Consider the following 20,105-nt stretch of genomic DNA (forward strand, 5'->3'; position numbering starts at 1 on the left):
TCAAATCTGCTCGTGTCTTTATGCCGATGCTCCACAAAGCATCACTTTTGCTCTTGGTAACATCACCCAATCACAATAAATCTCTCCATTCATACCAATATTTTAGTCTAGAGACCAACACAACGCTCTAATTGAACTGTATATAGAATATGTAGGCCTTTTTTCCACCAATTTTGCCTACTTTATATGTCACGCATTTCATATTCACTGCAGATTTTCTCATGGGCATTTTATGATAAGCCATTTATGGACATTTTATGTCAATCATCATGAGGAATTTCCCGTGGACGCATAATTCATGGGCTGTTTGTATTTCCATGAGAGATAAATTCTCCCTTTGGATGTTTTGCAATACTACAAAAGCCATTTTTCACCGATCAATTAAGGAGAACGTGCCTCCTTCGCGCTTACACACACACACATTTCCGTCATCGGCAAAAGTAAAAGTCTTTTACCCGGAAAAAGTGCGCCAAAGGAGCGAATTATGAAATATTCTCATGATTTTTGTGCTGGTTCATATGAAATAAGCCGTAGAGCATTTGAATAGAAGGAAAAGACACACGCAGTTTTAAATATAGCAAACAATTGCCCATTAAAATGTATTTTATTCTCAGTGACAAGCTCAGTAGAAAATGCGACAAGGTTCTCATAGTTTTTCCACCACATACTTTGGCTAAACTCCACAATGAACCCATGTAGTCCGGCCAAGGAGCCGCAATTGTCTGTCCAGCTCCAGATCCTTGTGAAAAAGAACGCACACAAAATCTCGGTTTCGCACCCATAAATCTAGAGCAATGAACTGACCATCCAGGTGGGCCTTCTTGTGTGCGCGTAGCATGGAAAAGTCGCCGATAATTGCGGCTACATAACATTGATATTACAATTATAGTATGTGAAATGCCATGGGAGAGATATTTTAAATATTACTCGTCTCTCTGGTCGATTTTCTTGTGAAATCCATGTGTGTCCAAGTGTCCAACTGCGAAGAGATTATCACAGTCATTGCGCAAGGTTTTTATTAATATTTTCCCTCCGCATATGAAGTGCAGACTGAATGTCCATTAGCAAAGTCATGAGAGATATATCGTCTACTTTCCGCTTTAGTATACCTCTTTGTGAATTAAATTACAAATACCAGTTTAGATGGGAATTTCTCTGCTCTAATTCTAGGTCTTATTTATATAGTATTCATTTTATTGTGTTCGTGATTGATTGCAAGGTCTACCAGCTCAATTTTGCCACTGTCACTCTCAATGAGTGATTTGAATATTTCGGGAATTTGTCACCTTTGATTGACATGCCACTAAAAATTTGCAAGATTTAAAACCTCCCTGACTTGAGGGCTAAATTCAATTTTGAATGATAAAATTGATTCACTTAAATGTCTTTGCATTTGAACAAAGTTACACTATTCTCAATATTATTCTTCCAATAAACAATTGCGAGAGGTAGCCTCAAGGAATTTGAATGCTACTTGAGAATTGACTAAAAAATCTTCCGATAAGTATCGCCGATCCTAATTTCTTGGACATCAACTTTTCCACACGTCTCAATAGCCCTGAGTTGGGGTCTGAAACCAATCTCTCTTTTGCCCACTTAATTACTAATTAAAAGGTCTCGTGAAACTTTTTGTGATCATCTCATTTGTCCTATGGATAGATTTTGATCATCTCTGAAGTGTGTTCAAAGTCAGTAGATCTGAGGAGAGATAGATGATCATTAATTGCCTGAAAAGCACGTACGCGTTGTCGCCTGGAGGTGAGACCAAAATTGGATATTTCCTCCTCAAAAATTCCATCAACATTTCCGATTGAATTGCGATCGGTCTCATTAGCTCGGCTTTCCGCTCTTTGAAACGCTGAATTGCTCTCAAGTTTTCACAGCTTAGCGCGATGATTGTGCAAAATAACACGATCATTTGCTCATATTCATAGCATTTGGGGAGGGTATTTTTACAAGAGCCTTCCATCAACATTCAATTCCGCACGTAAACTTGACGATGGACTTCTCCGGGCGATTTTCGCACTCTCGAGTAAATGGTTTGGTATTGAGACAAGTGGAAAAAAGGAAAAGTGCCAACCAAATGCGGACGAGTCATCCAGCAACCGGTATGAAATAATTTTGAAATACCAACATTAATTTGCTGGAGTGCGAAACTTGATCGAGAGGGGTTCAGAATGATATAAAACAGCCGTGACGTGGAGGGGAAGGCGTAAGTTGAAAAATATCTTCAGGAAAGTCATTAAAATGACGCGAGAGTTTAAAGGTTACATAACATTTAACCGCATTCCGCGGAGATTATCTTGTGCGATGATTTGAGATGTTTATTGAAATTTCATCCCATTTTGTCAATCCAATTGATTAGTTTATACCATTGATGACGCACTGCCGATTTGGTCGTGCTCGGAATTGTTAGATTCTTTATCTTCGCGGCATTCTCTTCAGGCGCTGACTTTAAATAAATAACATATGGAAGTTTGCAATAAATAGCTGTATATGTTGCCCCACAATTAGCTAATTGTGAAATTTTTTTCATATATTCTTTTACAAGGCATTTCTCGGTATGGCGCAATTCTCGTGATGTATTTTGCACTTTTTTTCCATACTACCGCGACTTTATTCCGTACTTTAACAATTATTTACACTGAAAATACAATTATTTACCCTCCAATTACTGCGCGACCACCACGCTAGATATTATTCAATAGGATGGACATGGGAAAATTCACGAAGATGTCCAGCGGATTTTCTGTTTAGATTTGTATCGCAAAATGTTCAACTTAATTTCAACAATGTTTCTCATTAGGCTTTCTTACCCATGGGGTCATTAATTAATTGTGAAATCTTATTTTCCCTCCAACTCTATACGAGACTTTAATAGCGTGTTTTATATAAAAGTATGGAATAATTTGAGCAATTCTTTTCATCTGCTCAGGGAAATATTTCCAATCTTGATCATCTTGTTTTCTTCTCCGTACATTTGCATCGCCGTGGAGACAAGTAGCGGTAAGAGAGAAACAGATAAAATTGACTATAATGGCTCATGATCATTATTTCATACAAATGTTGAATTGTGTGAAGAATTGAGCGTCAAATGCAAGAATTAACACACTCACGCCCACACTTTTGCTTTCAACTCGGTAAAAATTACCCGCGCCACATTGCAATTCTTTACTGGGAATTTCAAGGTGAAAGATTTCTCCTCAACTCTGATGGAAATTCCTCAAGAGAGAGAGATAACAATTGGCGCCCTAATTGCGGAAGCTTATAAGTTTAATTCTTCCAAGAAAATAAAACCAAAGCATTTGGCTTTGTCGATTTCCCAATGCCCAGGAAAGTGCTACAATTTTATAAGTGTTACCTGTTAATTGTTTACCTATCTGGCTTGTTTTTATACCTTTTCAGATACTTATGCAACTAATTAGTTGATTTCATTTGGGAATTTATATTAAAGACCCAATTAATTGCGATGTTCAGTTACAATTGAGCGCAACTCGAGGGAGAGAGAGCTTTTGGTCTTCCTCTACACAGGCGTTGAGGTGCATTTGTTGGGTAAAGTGCAGCATAATTCTTTGAAATAGTTGCACAATTCTCGAGTATTGAAGTCACGTATACTTCCGGAAAGAATACGTCGACTTGCTGGCCCCTTATATTGTAACCATTGTTACATCTGTTTAATTAGAGGGTGTTCTGGGGGGGATTTGTGTCCAAAAACTTTGCCTGCTTGAATAGCTTTTGTGTGAAATCATTTTCTTACCCACAGTGACTCACGTGTCTCATCGCTAAACGTGTCGAAGAGGCATTTAGTGAAAAGCAAAGAAAATAATAAATATAAAATATGTATCACTGGATAATTGGCTCATTGAGAAATGGCTGAGTGAGGAGAGGCAGTGAACCACCCACAAATACACTGATTGCATATGCGAGGCGCTCGAAAAAGCGATGTAGAGAGAGAAAGAAATTGCTTGAATTGCTGAAAGTCACTCGAGAGTGGCAGAGAAGGTCGTTACTTGGTCTTGGATATAAACAATCTTTTAAGTCACCATTCACCGACTCACTTTTGCCACCTTTTAATTTCAATCTTTTCGCGCAAGAAAACACTCTTGTCCACTCAATTTTGCGCTCTTTTGCCAACTTCCTTCCTAAATTAATTTGCCATTTCCACTGTCAAGACTGGAGTGACTTTATCGAATTTACTTCTTATGTGTATTTTCATCTGGTTTTTCGTTGTCCTCCATGTCATGGTACTCTTTTTCATCCGCCATGGCTTTCGCTTTCACTCCGGAATTTTTCGCATAATATAATAATGTGTGGTATAAAGAAATGATTAGAGATTTTCAAGTGGAATAGAGCAAAGACTAATGTCTTCTTCGCATCCACTTTGAGACAAATAAAATGGGTGCAGAAGAAAGATTTCTACATGAGAGGCAGCAAAGCATGAAGACAATTGTTTACTTGCCAGTAGTGGATTATATAAAATATTTTTATGCTTGCAATTAATCAAAATTTTCAGTGTAAAATAACTCCACTTCACTCTTTTCTACTTCTTATACATATTCAGTGTCCTCGACATTTAATATCACTTTTTACTCGACTAGTTTCAGCTTTTTTCTCAGCGTCTAACGCCTGGGGAATGTCACACAATGTGTAAAGCAAAAATCTTCTGCTGGAGAAGAAGAAATACCATTAGTTGTGAATTAATTTAAATATGTAAAAAGAGCGAGACTTCCGTGGCGGTTTCTACTTGATCATCCCATCATAAATTATGCCTCAGTTATTTTGTGTATACTGTCTGCACTTTTGGCGAGTGATCTTTTGTGGCTTTTTTTCATCATCCAGGAAGAGTTGATTTCTTCACTTGGCGATATTTTTTTTCTTTTCATTCCCCCAATTAATTATGGAAAAAGTGCAATTTCCTCGCTCGCAAACTGCTGATAGAAAATTTCTCAGTGTGCTCAGTGCTGATCTCCTCTGCCGCGATTCAGAGCGATAAAATAAAAAGCTCCGATCATGTATGGTTTGCCAGTGTTTGAAGAAATGCTCAACATCGGAAAACTTTTTACACTACATTGGGAGAAACATACAATTATCTGGTTAATGATCAATACACGATCACCCATGATCACTCACGATCACGCTAATTTCTTTTTAAAGATGCATTAAACATCTCTCTCAATTTGGCTAAAAATAATCATATAATGTAAAATTTTCAAATTACTCCCTCTGATAAAGATCAGCTGAAGAAAGTGAAATTGTAAGCATTTTGACTGCTATTGACCATGGCAGATGATCCCCTCTCACTCTCGATCAATTTTCCATCTGGTGTGTGGCGCATTTTTTCATCGTTTGCTTTTCATTCAGCGATTTTCACGCACGTTTTCTGCATTAATTATATGGTCACAGGTGGGCAAAAAGTAGGAAATGATCGTGACTATTGGTTCACCGTATGATGGATATTTGATTACCTCTGGTGCTCTCAATATTCACAAAATTATGCAATTCATTAAAATCACAAATTCTCTCTGCCATAAATTTGTAGAGAAAAGTATGACTATATTGAGTTAATGAAGATCATCTGTGAAGTTTTAGAGAAAGTGTATGTTCTCTAGATTGACTTCTAGATTGCGAATAGCGAAACAAAGATCATTGTGGTGGAATGTGGCATTTGAGAGAACACGCCCTACTCTTGAAATCACTCCACTTGAGTGCTGAAATGTGATCAGTCAAAGTGATCTCCATGTATAAGCGATCCCCTTAAAGATCTCGTGATCTGATTTGCGATCGTGCTGCAACCACTTAATTTCATTCATTGGCAATGCAAAAGATCTCTTTTGAATCACTTTCTGACTCTTGCATGATCGTGAAAATTTGGCGGTGAATTCATCTTGATGCGAATCTCATGGAGATCACGTCATTTGTTCTCAATTCTCAGCGTGTTTACGTGATTGTACGGCGGCAGGTAAATCAAATTCTCAATTGTGGCAACACAATAAATTATCTAACATGGCAATTCTACGGTGCAAGAGCACCGAAGGCAGTAGGAGGAAAAGAATTGATATTTCTTGTGTTTGTGATAAATCTCTGGCACGCAACATGTGAGGCAGTCGGTGGCAATTTTCTTACATACTTGGCGCGCAAATCTAGAGCAGAAAAGAGCATTGTCGGTGGGATTATTTCACTTTACAACGCATGTTGAATGATGGAGACCGCGAGACAGGTTGGGGATAGCAAACAAATGGAGTGCTTCTGGGTGTTTTTCCAGGCGAAAACACAACACCAATCATTTCTCTTTCTCTTGTCAATCATCACCCATTTAAATATACATATTAAACTAACGCAATTTTCCCTCTGCAACGTGCTCTCGACTTTGAAGCTGCTGGAAATGGAAATTTCCCGCATTTTCTCTCTCTCTATGCATTTAAAATACAAAAAAAAAGTTATTTGCCGTTTGGCTATTCTCATCTAGAAAATCATTTCCAATTAAGAAATTGCTGTTGAATATTACTTTCGGCTAAAAAGCGTACAAAGAGCACAGAGAATGGGAAAATCTACCGGAGAAGTACATTTGGTTCCCCACTTGAAAAAACCAACATTATATTGAATAATATTGCATAAGAGCTTACAATTTATATTAATTAGACTCTCTTTGTTTTTTGTCCTCCTCAACTTCTTCCCAATTTGTCGGCACGGCAAATTTTATGCGTCTTTTCATTAATGGTACCTCACGGTGGCCAGATTGAAAGCAGCAGCGAAGTGTGTGACAACCACCTTGAGTAGTCACAGTGTTATGAGACATTTTCAAATGAGGGGAAGATTCTAATCTTGTGCCGTTCTTCGGCGTCTTTCAATTGAAGACCACCTTCAATTATTCCACCCATGGGAGAATAACTTCAAGGCTCCAATTTCCGTCCATTTAATCCTCTATTCGTCTCAGAAAGAGAACAAATGCTGTGCTCTCGAGATGTGAATGATCGGGAAATCTCTCTCTCCCTGGAGGAGAGACAATGTTAATGAAAATACAAATGCAGCCTCCAGTGTGATTCCCCCTCTGCAGGCGTCTTCTCATACGCTCCATTCGGGGTAATCATTGAATTATTTATGCTAATAATGGAATAAAACTAAAAACCTCTAAATGATATAATCTCCATCCATCTCGCTCCAACCAACATGCTGCATCAGTGTCTCTCGCAGCGTAAAAGACACTTTCACTTCTCGGTGCTTTTTACAACAAGAGCAACATCGAGAAAACCAGCAGCCGCGCGGACTTTTTGGATGATGGTAGAGCTCTCATTCGATGTCACACACCATCCAGGAGGTTATAATGCCCAGTGCAGGCCACTTATAGGAAAATTACATGTACGTGAATGTCTCGAGCTTCACTATGGGATGGATGCCTTATTGGATGGGTGGCGATATTATGTAAAAACAACTCTCATGTCTACCCAATATAATTTAATCACTAAACATCCAATTGATAAGTTTGTCTGCCTCTCTATCCATCAGCCAAGAAGATTATGCAGGAAGATTAATGATGCTGTAAATTAATTGCGGTGCAACGCTTTGGAATCTCACACATTAAAGGCATGCCTGAGAGTTTGCCAATTTCAGAGGGTTAAGAGGACACACTGAGCTTTTCCTGACTTTCATATGGATGCAGATTATGAAAATTGAGCAGCGACAGTGACGAAGATTTACTTCATAACTTGTACAAATCTCTTTTTAGTGACTGTAGTGCAACTGATTTATTTTTATGACACTATTGATCAACTTTTAACTTCGATATCTTAAGAAATAAGATTGATTAATTGCTTATTTGACGCTAATGTCCAATCACCTACTTATAATTTGCCCTTCGATTAGTAAATGCCAAATATTTGCCGCTCTGGCAATCAATTATGATGGACACAAGTTGCCTCAGCGCATCAAATGAAGTCTTCATTGCCGCAAAATCTCTACGAAGACTGAATTTTCAATGGGTTTTTTCTGCATTGCTTGAACTCTGAATGAAACATACATATTTCGCTTCAGTTGCGATGAAAAGATGTAATACAGTGTCTCTGGTGTGCGCATCAATTGCTTTTAATTGCATCAAAGACAACAATTGTGAACCTATAAATTTCACTCGCCTCTGCATCTCGGGTGAGAGAGTTTTCACTGCAGGGCAATAAAATGCACTTTGAAGCTTTTAGCGGAGTGCGGCTGGGTGAGGCTGAAAAGCTCTCCCACTGGGCGCCACAACCACCCATTTTCAGCGCACAAACACCCCACGAAACTCATTAACATAAAATGGATAAATGGTACTCGCACTGGGCAAATTAATGTTATTATTAAATGGACTCCCAGCGTTAGATATTTGCGCTCCAATGACTATAATCGCGAGATGAATCCCTCATCATTTTAATTTTAATAATGAAATCGTGAGATTTATTCGATCTTCTCAACCAATATTGTTCGCATTTGAACCACATCGACACAGCATTTCGCACATGTATCAATTATCAAATTTTCCTCCTGCATGCACGTGCATTTTCTGTGCACATCATCAAAACATCAATTAAAATAATGCGCGCTCTGTGCTCTCCAAACGAATGGGGCGGTGTTGAAAAGTGAAAAAGCAGCGTGAAAAGTGATTTATTGAGTCGCTAATGCCTTCTGTCCTGTGTCTCTGACTGCAGAGCGGAATGCTTTCGGTAATTCAATAAAAATTTATTAGACATTAATTGAAGGCGGTAGAGCAAGAAATAAAAGTGTGTGGTACAATTTACCCCGTAGAAAAGCCCATTAATCATCCTCTGGCGAAATATGTGCCATTGATACACTCGTAAAAAGCATTAATCAGGAAGAGAATAGCACGATATGACACCATAAAGTCATTGAGGCACTGGGATTTTCTGTGAAAATTCAATAATTGTTCTAGGAGAGGGTATAATTTACTTAATAAAGCCATTTGTTTTTTGCTGTGAAAGTCACGAAGTGAGAAATTCAATATTGATTTGTCAATGAATTTGAAGTGGATTGATTAGGCAAATTGCTATAAAGGCCAGAGGTGAGAAGGAGGAAAGACACAGACGTGATTCTGATTTAATTTAGCATAAATCTTTGACGAGGAATCTTCGGTAAAAACATCATGACTTAATTTTTCGTGTTATTAATAGAAAGAAAGGAAAATTTGGAGAATATTAGGCAAAAAACGTGTCACTGGAGGTCAGTTGTTTGCCTGTATTTTCTAAGATGATATAACTCTTGTGGTTGGGAATTAATGAATTATTCAGATATTTGCGACGCCGATTAAAGAATCGTTATGCCAACACAGTGATTATCCACTTAAGCATTTTGTCAGAATAGCCTCACAGAATAATCACATTAAACCTCTTTTATAACATCCCGTCAAAAGCGATCTTTTTCTCAGGGGTTGCATTTTTCATATTCCTTTAGTGCATTTGAGTGTGCTTAATTACGAATTCACATGAAGAGTCTCATCGTGAAGTCAATCAATCATGACCATCTTGAGAAATCCATCAAGAGTGTGAATTCTGGATGGGCTTTAGCAAATATTCCACCTTCAGACACGCGCAATTTTCGAGACATTTGCCTTGAGTAAATTCTTGATCTCACCAGACAAGAGATGAAGGCATTGAGAGACAAAATTGATTGCAATTATCCAGTCGCTGGTTAAGTTTTCCTTCAACCATGATCGAGTGAATATCGCTGCTCGAATATTCATACGTATTTTTTTATGAATTGCATTTTTGCCGATGATGCGAAGATGTGCCAGATAAATCTGCACAGAGTTTTCCGTTTTCACTCAGCACAGATGAATCTCGTAAAGAGTCAAAGACTCTTTCTTGTGTATTTTCGTTGCAGAGATTTTTTAAAGGGAGATTCACCTGTGTTTTAACACTTTTCCATGATGCAGTTAATTACAGATTTTTTTTTGTGGCCAACAAGTACAATTAAGACGTTGATGAAGTAATAAAAAAAATTCATCAAAATGCGCGTGTCTGATGTATTAATTTTCAATCTATCCTTTCTTCTCAGTCCCGCACTCGACAATTGAATGTTATAAAAATACTGTGAGTTTTTCTCCAGTAATTTATTGTTCTCTCCCACTCCCTTTTCGTCTTGAGATTGTCTTGGGACCGCCAAGAGATTCTCCACCCAGAGAGACACAGAGATTCAACACTTTTGTAATGCCACACTTTGCATACGAAATTAAATGTTGCACGTTCAACCATTGACATCACACAAAATCCATTGTTTGGTCTTCTGAAAAATCCTTTCTCTCTCAAAATCTAAAGATTCTTTTTTTTTACTGAAAGACTGAGAAGAATTTTTCAATTAATCTGTCATGTTGAGGCGTCTTCTTTTGCGGAGAATCACAGTGGTTCGCAGAAGAGTAGAGTCATTTCGTCTCGCAAAAATATCAACATTCCATGAATATAAACTCTCTTGTGCGGAATATAAAATTATAATATTGAATAAATGATCATCCGAAAATTTTGTCAAAAGAGATTGTTCGGATATTTGTGTGAAATGTTGTATACATCTTATTAAAATACCGCCCATTAGACACCTTCATGGGTCGCTCAAATAAAAATTCCTGCAGGAACATCGCATTTCCCTCAGTTCCACTTTAATATTCCAGTCAGAGAAGCCATTCTTGGCATTTCGTGAAAGCCATCAAAGAGCGTACATGAACGAAAGGCGTGAAAAAGTGAGATTAATTGAGTAAATTTGTCAGTGGTCGCATCAATATCTTCGGCCCAATTGAACAATGAGCCTGAAAACACTTAAAATGATCATCACACACGAACAGAGATATTATTTTGATATAATCCACTTTCGCAAGCATTCAGGTTTCACTGCGCCAACACCCATATTCAACTTATTGGTGTGTCTATTCTTTTTTTCTTCAATTGATCGATCAGGGGAAAAATTTCAATGTTGAGGCTGAAGAGGAGGCAAATGCCATGCACAGCATTTTGCATTTCATAAATTGCCTTTTAATCGCCCAAAAGTGTACACAAAAGACGATGGAAAAAATTGGAATTTGAATTTCTATCTTTGACTCGGTAAATGTATGAATTGAAGTGACTTTTCGTCAGCGAGACATATTTCAAGAAACAAACTTGTCCCCCTTGAGAAACCCTCCAGTTCGCAATCTCTTTCGCACACTCTATCGCAAATCCAAGGACTGCGTTCAATATTGATAAAAGAATCTACTATTTTTCCAGCCATGCACAATATTTCTCATTTTACTGGGACAGCAAGAGAAACTCAGTGTTACTTTTACCTCATCGCTAGAGATTTCCAATTGCTGGTTAATTCTTCGATGTACACACTTTTGCATACGAACAAGAAGTCGAGATACTCAGCCACTTTCCTGCCTTGATTAATTTTCAAGTAAAGTTATTAAGCAGCATAAATCACTAATTTGTTGTTAGTGTCTTGAAGAATTTACCAATAAATTTGCACCAAATGCAAGAGATGTTTTCTTGACACATTTGCCTCACGGTTGATTTATTATTGTCAGAAAAAAGTTTAGTGTTTCATGATGAAATCATCGTCAATGAGGCAATTATAAATCGCCAAAATTCTTCTAGGGTCTTTTTCTGATCATAAGAACGTCAATCGAAAAGGTAAAGTAGAGAATGACGACGAAGCAAGACCACAAAATAACCCCTGACGAATATGTAATTTCTGACTCACATTTGCAATCTTTTGCAGGCCCTAAATTCCAAATGCCAGAAAAATCACTGAACTTGTTCATCATCTCCTGAGGCTCTCTGGCCAGTCAGCGAAAAGAAGGGCGCCAAATAAATTGATTGGCTTGTTTCTTTTTTCGATTCGACTCACTCCAAGGCATTATATAAGAAAACCTGCTGCAGAGACGAACTTCTTGTTTGAAGCTGGTTTCACACAGTGGACAAAAATTGAGCTTTTGATGGGTGGAAAAGTCACCATGAAAATGGTGACTTTGTACAAATTATACGACTTACCGGAAGCATGTTTGATGATTGTTTGTCACCCAGAGAGAGAGAAAAGAATGAAATCTCACGGTTGGAATTCCAGAAAATGTACCGCACAATTGGTTGAGTGAATTTGAGGAAGTTGCAGAAATGAATTCAAAACTTATGCATTTTCACTAATCTTTCCACACCTTTTCAGTTGCTTGTTTTTTTCATTGAATTACTTTATCTCGCTGGAGTTTCACTCGCTGGCTGAGCTCTCTTTTCTTTCTTCACTATTTCGCGTGTGTGAGATACTCAAAAATTCGTGGCTTATTGCAATAAAAATCCCTGCTGGACACTCTATTTCTTTGACGAGCTTGTGAAAGAAATCTGGGAGAAACTCATCAAAAAAATATACGTATTACTGGCACAATTCGTCACGCCACACAAATTTTGATGTTGTCCAAGAGAAGATTCTTGCTTGAGAATGTAGAACACTTTCGATTGCTTCGATGGAATGTTCCTCTTTCACTTTCAGAGACTCTCCTGTGAGGTCTCAGAGGGCAGCCGAGCTCTGGCTGCGGTCACGGAGTCTGAGTGAATGTCTGGGAACTGCAGAGGCTGTGGCAATGCGCCTCTGTTGCGAATTGGAGCCAAATGAAATCTCTCAAAGTCTCTCTCGAACCGGAGTGATGGTTGCACGTCTTTCTGCGAGAACACCTACCGGTAAACTGAACCATGGAGGACGGCCGAGAGTGTGGCGCACTTCTCTCTCGCGGACGCACTCGATGACCCACGGTGGGGAAGGTAAACACTCTCCATCTCCAGCTCGCGACGACTTCAAAAACAAATCTATCATGTCCATCGTGTCCATTATTAATTAACCCACAGATGGAAAAATCGTATTCGCAGAACTGAAAATTATGAAATGTTAAAAAATAAGAACAACCAGTTTCAGACAGTAATTTTTACATGTAAAGAGCCTATGAAACTATTAAATATTTATTTTTCTTTCTCAAAACTAACTTTGGAACCGTTAAATTTCTTTCTTCAAACTTTGCCCTTCCCGCAACCAGCGCCAATTGTAAAACATCGCATGCGGAGGAAGGAAGAAGCTATATTGCCGCGGTCATGGAAACGTAAGAAAACATAAACACAGTGAAAATTCCGGTCGAATTCTCAGAGACCGAGTGAAAAACAAGACAAATTTGGAGCAAAATGGATTCAGCGTATACATCCATCTTTAAAATTGATGGGGAACCCATTTTACCGCCTCTTGTAAGGAAGAAATCTGCCCAAATGTCGTCCTTTCTTTTTAACCTCAATTTTTTCCCGTTTCTTTATTTCCTGGACTTTTTTCGGCTTCGTGCAGATGACTGAGGCGGTCAGGCTGGAGATGAGGCAGTATAGAGAGCAGGCATTGAAGCTGGAAGAGCGCCTAAAGCACATGAAGGAACTGTCCAAGATGAATAGCAGTGCTCTGGATTCGACTCAGGACAATTTGGAAGATCCTGCTCAGGGATATGTTACCTGCAAATCATTTGATTCGACATCTGATCTGTTGACTGAAGTTGAAATTATCGTGAATGATGGAAGAGAATCTCCACTGTTTGTGCCTTCGAAAGAGGACAGAAATGCCAACAAGGAATCCGATGATCTCACTGATCTGACAATTGAGGAATTGGCATCAAATTTGTCTATATCTGAGCGATCAATTCCTCCGATTGATGATGATAAGAGTGCCTTGAGTGTGCCTGTGTCGCCTACCGACAAAGAGAAAGATGAGGGAGAGGAAGTGCCTTTTCCTCGGCTAGTCAGGTCGAATTCCTACACGCTTGATGCTCCAAGTCCCCATCTAGCTGATTTTCTGAAGAAACCTTCTGGAAAGCAATCTCCAATTCCAATGATACCAGCCAGGAACACTCTAGACCTCAGGAAGGTGAAGAGCAAAGTAGATTCACGCTTGGTGCACTCCAAAACCAAAAAAGTCCCCTCAAAGGCAGGGCTTAAGAGAGTTTTGGGAAGTCCTTCATCTTCGCAGATTTACAAGTGCCCGAAATCTTCAGTGCTTGGCAAGCTAAAGACCCTGCAAGTGTCCAAAGAGACGAAAACAGCAACGGTCAAGGCGCCTGAAACAAGAGAACCTCCGACAGATGATAGGAAAGAAGCGAAAATACCAGATGTCTCCATTCCTCAAAACCAGAGTGATATTTCAGAGTTTCTTTTGAAGATTGAGGCCGAACACAAGGTTCGAATGCAGGAGTTGTTGGATATTCAACGTGAAGAGCAGAGGAGATTCAGAGAAACCTTCAATGAGCAACAGAAGCTTCTTCTCGATTCATTGAAGAAAACATTCCCAGAAATTTCTCTCCCTGAAGACTCCAATGGGAATGAGGCACTTATGCCTTCGGACCAGGAAGAGAGCGAGGATAGTATGCAGGTGCAGTCCTTCTCCAGTCCGCAGACGCGACAAGACTCCCTGGATCGTGTCACGCAGGTCTTTCTGAAGCAGCATCTCACGCAAGTGAGGCTGGAGAGCGATACTCTGTCCCCACGCAGTCAGAAGGCCGCTTCTGTGATCAACGCGCACGTCAGAGGATACTTGGTGAGGCGTCTGCTGCGCACAGAGCCTGTTCAGCAGATCATTCAGACCTTCCACGACACTTGTGTCTTCCTCAGTCAGCTGCACCGTGACTCTCAGAACAAAAACTCCAATCCCACTGATATTGAGCTGAAGAGGAGACTTCTGCAGCAGGTGAGAAGAGATTCACTGTATTCTCATCAAATGTGACTAAATGAAGGTATTTCCAGCTTCGTTCGTCTCTCGGATCTCTTCATGGTGTTTTCTTTCAAATGCCAGTGAAGGAGAGAATGGATATCATCGCCAAGGATCGCGAGAGTATTCGCCAACGCCTTCAGCGAGCGACTCAGCGTCGATCTCAGAGTGCAGATTCTCGAAAATCCCATCAGCAGCTGAATAAGATGAAAATCGTTGCTCTGTAAGTTATACATTATTCTCACTTTTCCCACCCAATTTCTCTCAAATGAATTCTCTCTAGATTTCCCATTGAAATCCCATAAGGCCTTGCTTTCCAAGAATCAAGAAATTTTTATTCTCAATAAATCAGAAGAATTGTTTTCACAAAGAAAATCAGTAATTAATTCTTGGGGCGCAGAGCCTTCAATTCCTCGATGGTGTACTTGGTGATGGGAGTACTCTGAGCAGCCGGTGAGCTGATGTGAGGGCTTTTGTTCTCCTGATCATCCGGAAAATCTCTCTTGAAGTCATCTAAAGACTTCCTGAAGATGCTGCTCTTGTTTTGATTCTTGTGCGTCTTGTTGGTAATCGATATTGCAGCCACATCCTGAGAAAGCTTTTCCACGTGCTCAAGTCGCTGGAGTCTTCGGCGACGTTCCTCGGCAATCTGCATGGCCTTGAGTGCCTTCTGGCGCCGCTTCTCCTGCCTAAGGCGCAACTCTTTCTCCTCTTGAGCAATCCTGGCGGCAATTTCAGGATCGTACTGAAGCCTCCGCGGGAACACAGGTGGAGCCCAGTTGGTGACGTCTCGAAGGCGAGGAGTAGTTGAGGACGTCGGTAGAAACGGTGAGTTGTAGGCAAGAAAATCCTCGGGCAAGCGCTTCTCAAGGTTTACTGGTTTGTTGAGGTATACGAAATTGGGATAAGGCGTACCCCCGGAGGAATTGGGCTGCATTTTCGAGTAGAAAAGTCCACAGAATACTTGCGATGAGACAATGAACCGAACACCAAGTGAAAAATAAACAAATTCGTCTTCCGGGGTTCTATGATTTAATACAGAGTAGGTTTGGGTGCAGAAGCCACAGGATTTTCAGTGCTCTTCTTCGGAACTGCAATCGACTTCCTTGAAGGTGATATCTGGAAGAAATCATGTCAATCATACAGTTTCCCAGTGAATAGGAAAAACATCAGCTCCTCACTTACTATCGTATCCATCCTCATCTTTGTAGCATTCTGTAATGGTTTTCTTCTTTTTCTCCTTATACGGTCTCGGAGGTGTTTTCTCGCGGACCTCTTCATTCTCTAAAACCACATTCTGCTGCTCCTCATCCTTATCATTCGAAGCTTTTCTGTCTATCATCTCTTCGTCCTCACTCGAATCTTCATCAGCAATTTGCAAGATTCTCGAAGTTCCAGCCTTAACTTTGGGCTTCTTCTTCGACATTTTCTTCTTTTTCGGTGGAGATTTCCTCTCTGGCACCGGAGATTTCTCCTCAGATAGCGGACGTTTCTTAGCCGTCTCCACATGTGTTTCCTGACGTGGTTCCTCCTTCGGTTTGGGGACGGGAGTCGCTGGAATTGCAGTTTTGGGAGCTTTGGTGAAGAAAGACGTAATCATCCTGTTTCCCGCAGGAGCTGCCTTTCCCTTGAACTTCCCATCAGCTTTCTTCTCAGGCGCAGGCTTAGCGACAGGCTTTCCCTTTATCGGAGACACCTTGGCATCTTTATCACTGCCGGAATCTGATTTTGTCTGCTTCATGTCTGGACTCTTTTCAATCTTCTTGGGCTCCGTTGGTGGCTTTTCCTTGGGCTTCTCGCTGAAGAATTTGGACACCACTGTATCTCTCTTCACCACTGGCTCTTCTCTCTTCACTACAACCTCCTTAGTTGTTGCTGGCTTGGGTGCTGTCGGCTCTTTCTTCACTTCTGGCACCAAAGAAGGCTGAACTGTGCCTTTCCTCAGCTGAGTGGTCAATTTTATACGCTTGAATGATGAACTGCCTCCTTGATAGGTGTTTGTAGAAGAAAGTGTGTCATGTCTGTTCTTCTCTACGCTAAACAGAAAGCTGGTGATGCCTTTCTTGTCCAGGTTATTGAAAGACTCCTCGGTGAGCACTCGAATGTAGCCATGTCCCTCTTCATCTTCGCCCTTAACCATGAATTCCCGTGAAATTTTATCTTTCTCTGTCGCTGGACAGGAATTAAGCCATCCCTCGAGATTCTGGGAACACTGCAGGAGCGGCAAGTGAAGCTTCCCAGACAATTGGAAAACATTCACCTGGGAATTTCAAGAAACAACGCAATTATAAGACGCAGCGTAGGAATATCTAATGTTTCATATTACCTTTTCATTGTTCACCAGTACATCTAGTGCCAGACAATTCTTCATCTCAGCATCCATCTGTGTTGATAGAGAAAAACACTGTTTCCTGGGGAAATTCTCGGGAAAATCGCCCAAAAAGTGGAGTAGTAAACAAACGATCCTGTTAGGCGGGACGTCACTGAAACTGAGGTTAGGAAATTTCCGCTGAACTTTCAAAACTGGCCGTTAGGCAATTCTGAGGAATTAATCATTTCTTCAAAGGATTTCATGGAATTTATTGGCAAATTAGGGCACTTTACTTCCAAATCACCGTCACGTTAGCATCTGTGTCGATCTCTGACTCTATCTTGGCCGGCGAGAGGCCAGTAATGGAGCAGATCTCATCCAAGCTGAGAAGTCCATTGTAGAGCTTCTGGCGGCCAATGGGCATTTCCGGATGGCGCCCCGTGAAGATGGGGTACTTATTAATGCAGCGAATGAGCTTGTAAGTCAACCCAAAGATCACCAGCTGCCGTTCGTCGATATTGCTGTCTCGTGGGCTGAGACGCTGGCACAGAGTCCGCAGCGTGACACCGTGAGTCATAAAGGAGTACAGCTGGAGTATCTTGTGGAGTGTGGGGCGTTCCTGATCTGGCTTCAGCATGATGGCTGAGCGACACGCATAGAAGAGAGCCTGGTTCTTAGTCAAGTTCTGCAGCTTTCGCGTGCACATGTACACATTGCTGTACTTGATCAGCGGCAGGAGCTTCACAACACCATAGTAGAAAAGATTCTGGATGCATGCCTTTACCAGGGCGTTCTCCACATCTGCCTCCGCTGCAATTCGCGCCACGTGGTTCACGCCATTAATGAAGGGAATCACCTGTTGACTCGTGAGATCCCACAACTCCAGCGGCATGTCTCGAACCTGAAGAAAATGTGTGTTTATTCGAATCTTGCTGGAAGTTTTCTGAAGTCAGTGCTTACCTGTGGCTCTAAGGTAGGAACCATGTGATCCATGACAATTTGCGGATCCGTCCGCAGGTTGACGATCTTCAAGTAGATTGTGGTGTCACCTTCGATGATCGTCGTGACTTTCTTCTCGTTCAGATCCTGCATCGTTTGTGCCAGAAGCGTTTCGATTCTCCCTCCGGCGTCGCGCGAGAGAAAACACGTCTCCTCCTCCATCATTGCCAAGTACTCTGCCAGCTTCTTCACTACCGGCTCGTACTGGATCGTTCTGGCCCAGCCATCGCAGACGAAGCACAGATTGAAGTAGTACGCATTCCTCTCATACTTGGGACTCTCAATTCTCACTGGATATCCAACTATTTTGCAGCCCAGTGAGTTTATCGTCAGCACACATCGCTGAATGGCCGTGGGCTTTGGGATGATGTACACATTCACGGCGTCGAAGAGCTCCTTCGGCACGTATCCCTCCGGAACTTGGCAGCTTATCTTCGATCCGTGCACCGGATGGAATTCACTGAGGAAGATGCACTTTATCGGACCTTCTCGTCCACACCCCTCGTAATACTGTGGTGTGGCTTTCGCCATGTGTCGCCCAAGGAGCTCCAGGTTGGACTTGTAGAAAAGTGGATAAGATTTTGCTCGTCTGTTTATTTTCCTCCTGAGATCTTGACAACTGCGACGCGTCGGCCAGAATTTCCCCCAATCTGGCAACACCAATTGTAAGGCGTCCGTGCGGTTGTCTGATTTTCGCTCCAATCTACGATTCTCTTTTTCAATGCAAACTCAAGGAAATCGACGTTCAGTCATGGAAAGCATTACTGATCAAGCTCGCCGGCGGCAGAAGTACCAGAAATTGCTGGAGACTGCCAATGAGATAAGTGAGTTTCTTCAGAATCATGCTTATAGCGAAGAGTGTTCTAACCACACAATTTTCCCGGACAGATGAGACCATGGAAGGATCAGAGCTGCTGGATGTAATAACGAGGGTGCAGAAGCTCATGCGCCAGGGCAATGAGGTGTGGAATGAGCAGGGTGATGATGATAAGGACAGGACCGCTGCGGAAGTTGCCATGGATCTGCAAGTGTTTAAAGTGAGCAACGAAATCATAGCCAAATCGCTGAAGACCAAAGGACTGTCGCAGTTCAATGAGAATGAGTTCACGAATGCCCTGAAGGAGTTACTTATAGACTCGAATGGTGTGTGGTACTGGAACAGATTGGCTCCCGTGTGGGGAAAGCAGATGAAGGTGGCATCCAATGCAGCAATTCCTCTGCTGGGCACTTTCGGAGAGATTCCCGCTGAGCAGGAGAAAGTAGTGAAAGAGCGCGCCAAGCGCAAGAGAAACATAATGACTGAAGAGAAGAAGCCAGAGAATATAGACAAGCTGCAGCAGACAACAAAGGGTGGCCAGAGAGTTAATGAAGTAATGAGGCAAATTACGAAGATCTACAACGAGCGAGGACGCAAAGAGATTCCCTATTTTGAGCTCGTTTGCGATCCTGAAAACTTCGTAAAGTCCGTGGAGAACGCATTCCAGGTATCCTTCCTCTGTCGCGAAGGCCTCCTGGACATAATAGACGACGAAGATGAGGAGGGATACGCATATGTGAAGCCGATGGCTAAGAAGAACGACTCTCAGATCGTTACGGAAACCACCCAGGCCATTAGCTCGCTCACCCACGACGTGTGGAAGCAGTCCATCGGCAAGTACAATATTAAGAAGTCTCTCCTCGCCGATGTTATTGAGTCCAACACGCCTGGGACTTCCCAATCCAAGGTTTCCAGGCTGCACTAGCGTAGAGGCTTCGGTACAGGCAGATGTGATACATTCCAGAGAGACAGGAGACTGTTTGGAAAAACTCTAGAGTACTTTATTTTTCTTCGTACAACACACACGCACACACAGCAAATAAGTAGATCCACATTTTTATTAATACACTTGGGGGTTTTTTGCTACGATCTTCCCGGACGTTATCATCCAGACATAGTTGTGAGGGGAGATTTCCTGCCCGAACGGAGACACGAAGCCACCGAGGCGGCATTGGAAGTGTGTGATTATGTGTGCTTTGCTCAATAAATATACTGAAGTTACACAATGGCAAGTGGTTCATTGCAAAAAGT

At 41.3% G+C, this 20,105-nt stretch overlaps 4 protein-coding genes across 4 annotated transcripts; 2 read left to right on the forward strand and 2 right to left on the reverse strand.

The window, feature by feature from the left end:
- Nucleotides 1–13,069: 13,069 nt before the first annotated feature.
- LOC132263101 (uncharacterized) lies at nucleotides 13,070–14,954 on the forward strand. The gene is made up of 3 exons (XM_059762681.1): nucleotides 13,070–13,229; nucleotides 13,324–14,706; nucleotides 14,763–14,954. The coding sequence occupies exons 1-3, from the start codon at nucleotides 13,170–13,172 to the stop codon at nucleotides 14,952–14,954; spliced, it is 1,635 nt and encodes a 544-aa protein (XP_059618664.1). The 5' UTR covers nucleotides 13,070–13,169.
- A 642-nt stretch (nucleotides 14,955–15,596) lies between these two features.
- On the reverse strand, nucleotides 15,597–17,218 carry LOC132263106 (titin-like). Its single transcript, XM_059762685.1, has 3 exons — nucleotides 17,054–17,218; nucleotides 15,913–16,987; nucleotides 15,597–15,846 (listed from the first exon to the last, which is right to left on the reverse strand). Exons 1-3 carry the CDS (start codon nucleotides 17,108–17,110, stop codon nucleotides 15,800–15,802), a joined length of 1,179 nt encoding a protein of 392 aa, XP_059618668.1. The 5' UTR covers nucleotides 17,111–17,218; the 3' UTR covers nucleotides 15,597–15,799.
- A 64-nt stretch (nucleotides 17,219–17,282) lies between these two features.
- Nucleotides 17,283–18,654, reverse strand: LOC132263105 (GATOR complex protein NPRL2). Its single transcript, XM_059762684.1, has 2 exons — nucleotides 17,999–18,654; nucleotides 17,283–17,939 (listed from the first exon to the last, which is right to left on the reverse strand). Exons 1-2 carry the CDS (start codon nucleotides 18,566–18,568, stop codon nucleotides 17,328–17,330), a joined length of 1,182 nt encoding a protein of 393 aa, XP_059618667.1. The 5' UTR covers nucleotides 18,569–18,654; the 3' UTR covers nucleotides 17,283–17,327.
- A 37-nt stretch (nucleotides 18,655–18,691) lies between these two features.
- On the forward strand, nucleotides 18,692–19,779 carry LOC132263107 (uncharacterized). The gene is made up of 2 exons (XM_059762687.1): nucleotides 18,692–18,861; nucleotides 18,926–19,779. The coding sequence occupies exons 1-2, from the start codon at nucleotides 18,759–18,761 to the stop codon at nucleotides 19,777–19,779; spliced, it is 957 nt and encodes a 318-aa protein (XP_059618670.1). The 5' UTR covers nucleotides 18,692–18,758.
- The last annotated feature ends 326 nt before the right edge of the window (nucleotides 19,780–20,105 follow it).

Source organism: Phlebotomus argentipes, unplaced genomic scaffold (assembly GCF_947086385.1).
Source record: "Phlebotomus argentipes unplaced genomic scaffold, Phlebotomus argentipes genome assembly contig_15, whole genome shotgun sequence".
In the NCBI taxonomy this organism is placed as follows: domain Eukaryota; kingdom Metazoa; phylum Arthropoda; class Insecta; order Diptera; family Psychodidae; genus Phlebotomus; species Phlebotomus argentipes.

Bases quoted from the DNA above. Each gene is read 5' to 3' on its own strand.
- LOC132263101 (XM_059762681.1), top strand. From the start codon at position 13,170: ATGGATTCAGCGTATACATCCATCTTTAAAATTGATGGGGAACCCATT. The intron at 13,230-13,323 runs GTAAGGAAGAAA...GGCTTCGTGCAG, and splicing joins AACCCATTTTACCGCCTCTT to ATGACTGAGGCGGTCAGGCT. The intron at 14,707-14,762 runs GTGAGAAGAGAT...AGGTATTTCCAG, and splicing joins AGAGGAGACTTCTGCAGCAG to CTTCGTTCGTCTCTCGGATC.
- LOC132263106 (XM_059762685.1), bottom strand. From the start codon at position 17,110: ATGGATGCTGAGATGAAGAATTGTCTGGCACTAGATGTACTGGTGAAC. The intron at 16,988-17,053 runs GTAATATGAAAC...TGAAATTCCCAG, and splicing joins TACTGGTGAACAATGAAAAG to GTGAATGTTTTCCAATTGTC. The intron at 15,847-15,912 runs GTAAGTGAGGAG...GATTTCTTCCAG, and splicing joins AGATGAGGATGGATACGATA to ATATCACCTTCAAGGAAGTC.
- LOC132263105 (XM_059762684.1), bottom strand. From the start codon at position 18,568: ATGGCGAAAGCCACACCACAGTATTACGAGGGGTGTGGACGAGAAGGT. The intron at 17,940-17,998 runs GTAAGCACTGAC...CATTTTCTTCAG, and splicing joins TTCCTACCTTAGAGCCACAG to GTTCGAGACATGCCGCTGGA.
- LOC132263107 (XM_059762687.1), top strand. From the start codon at position 18,759: ATGCAAACTCAAGGAAATCGACGTTCAGTCATGGAAAGCATTACTGAT. The intron at 18,862-18,925 runs GTGAGTTTCTTC...TTTCCCGGACAG, and splicing joins GGAGACTGCCAATGAGATAA to ATGAGACCATGGAAGGATCA.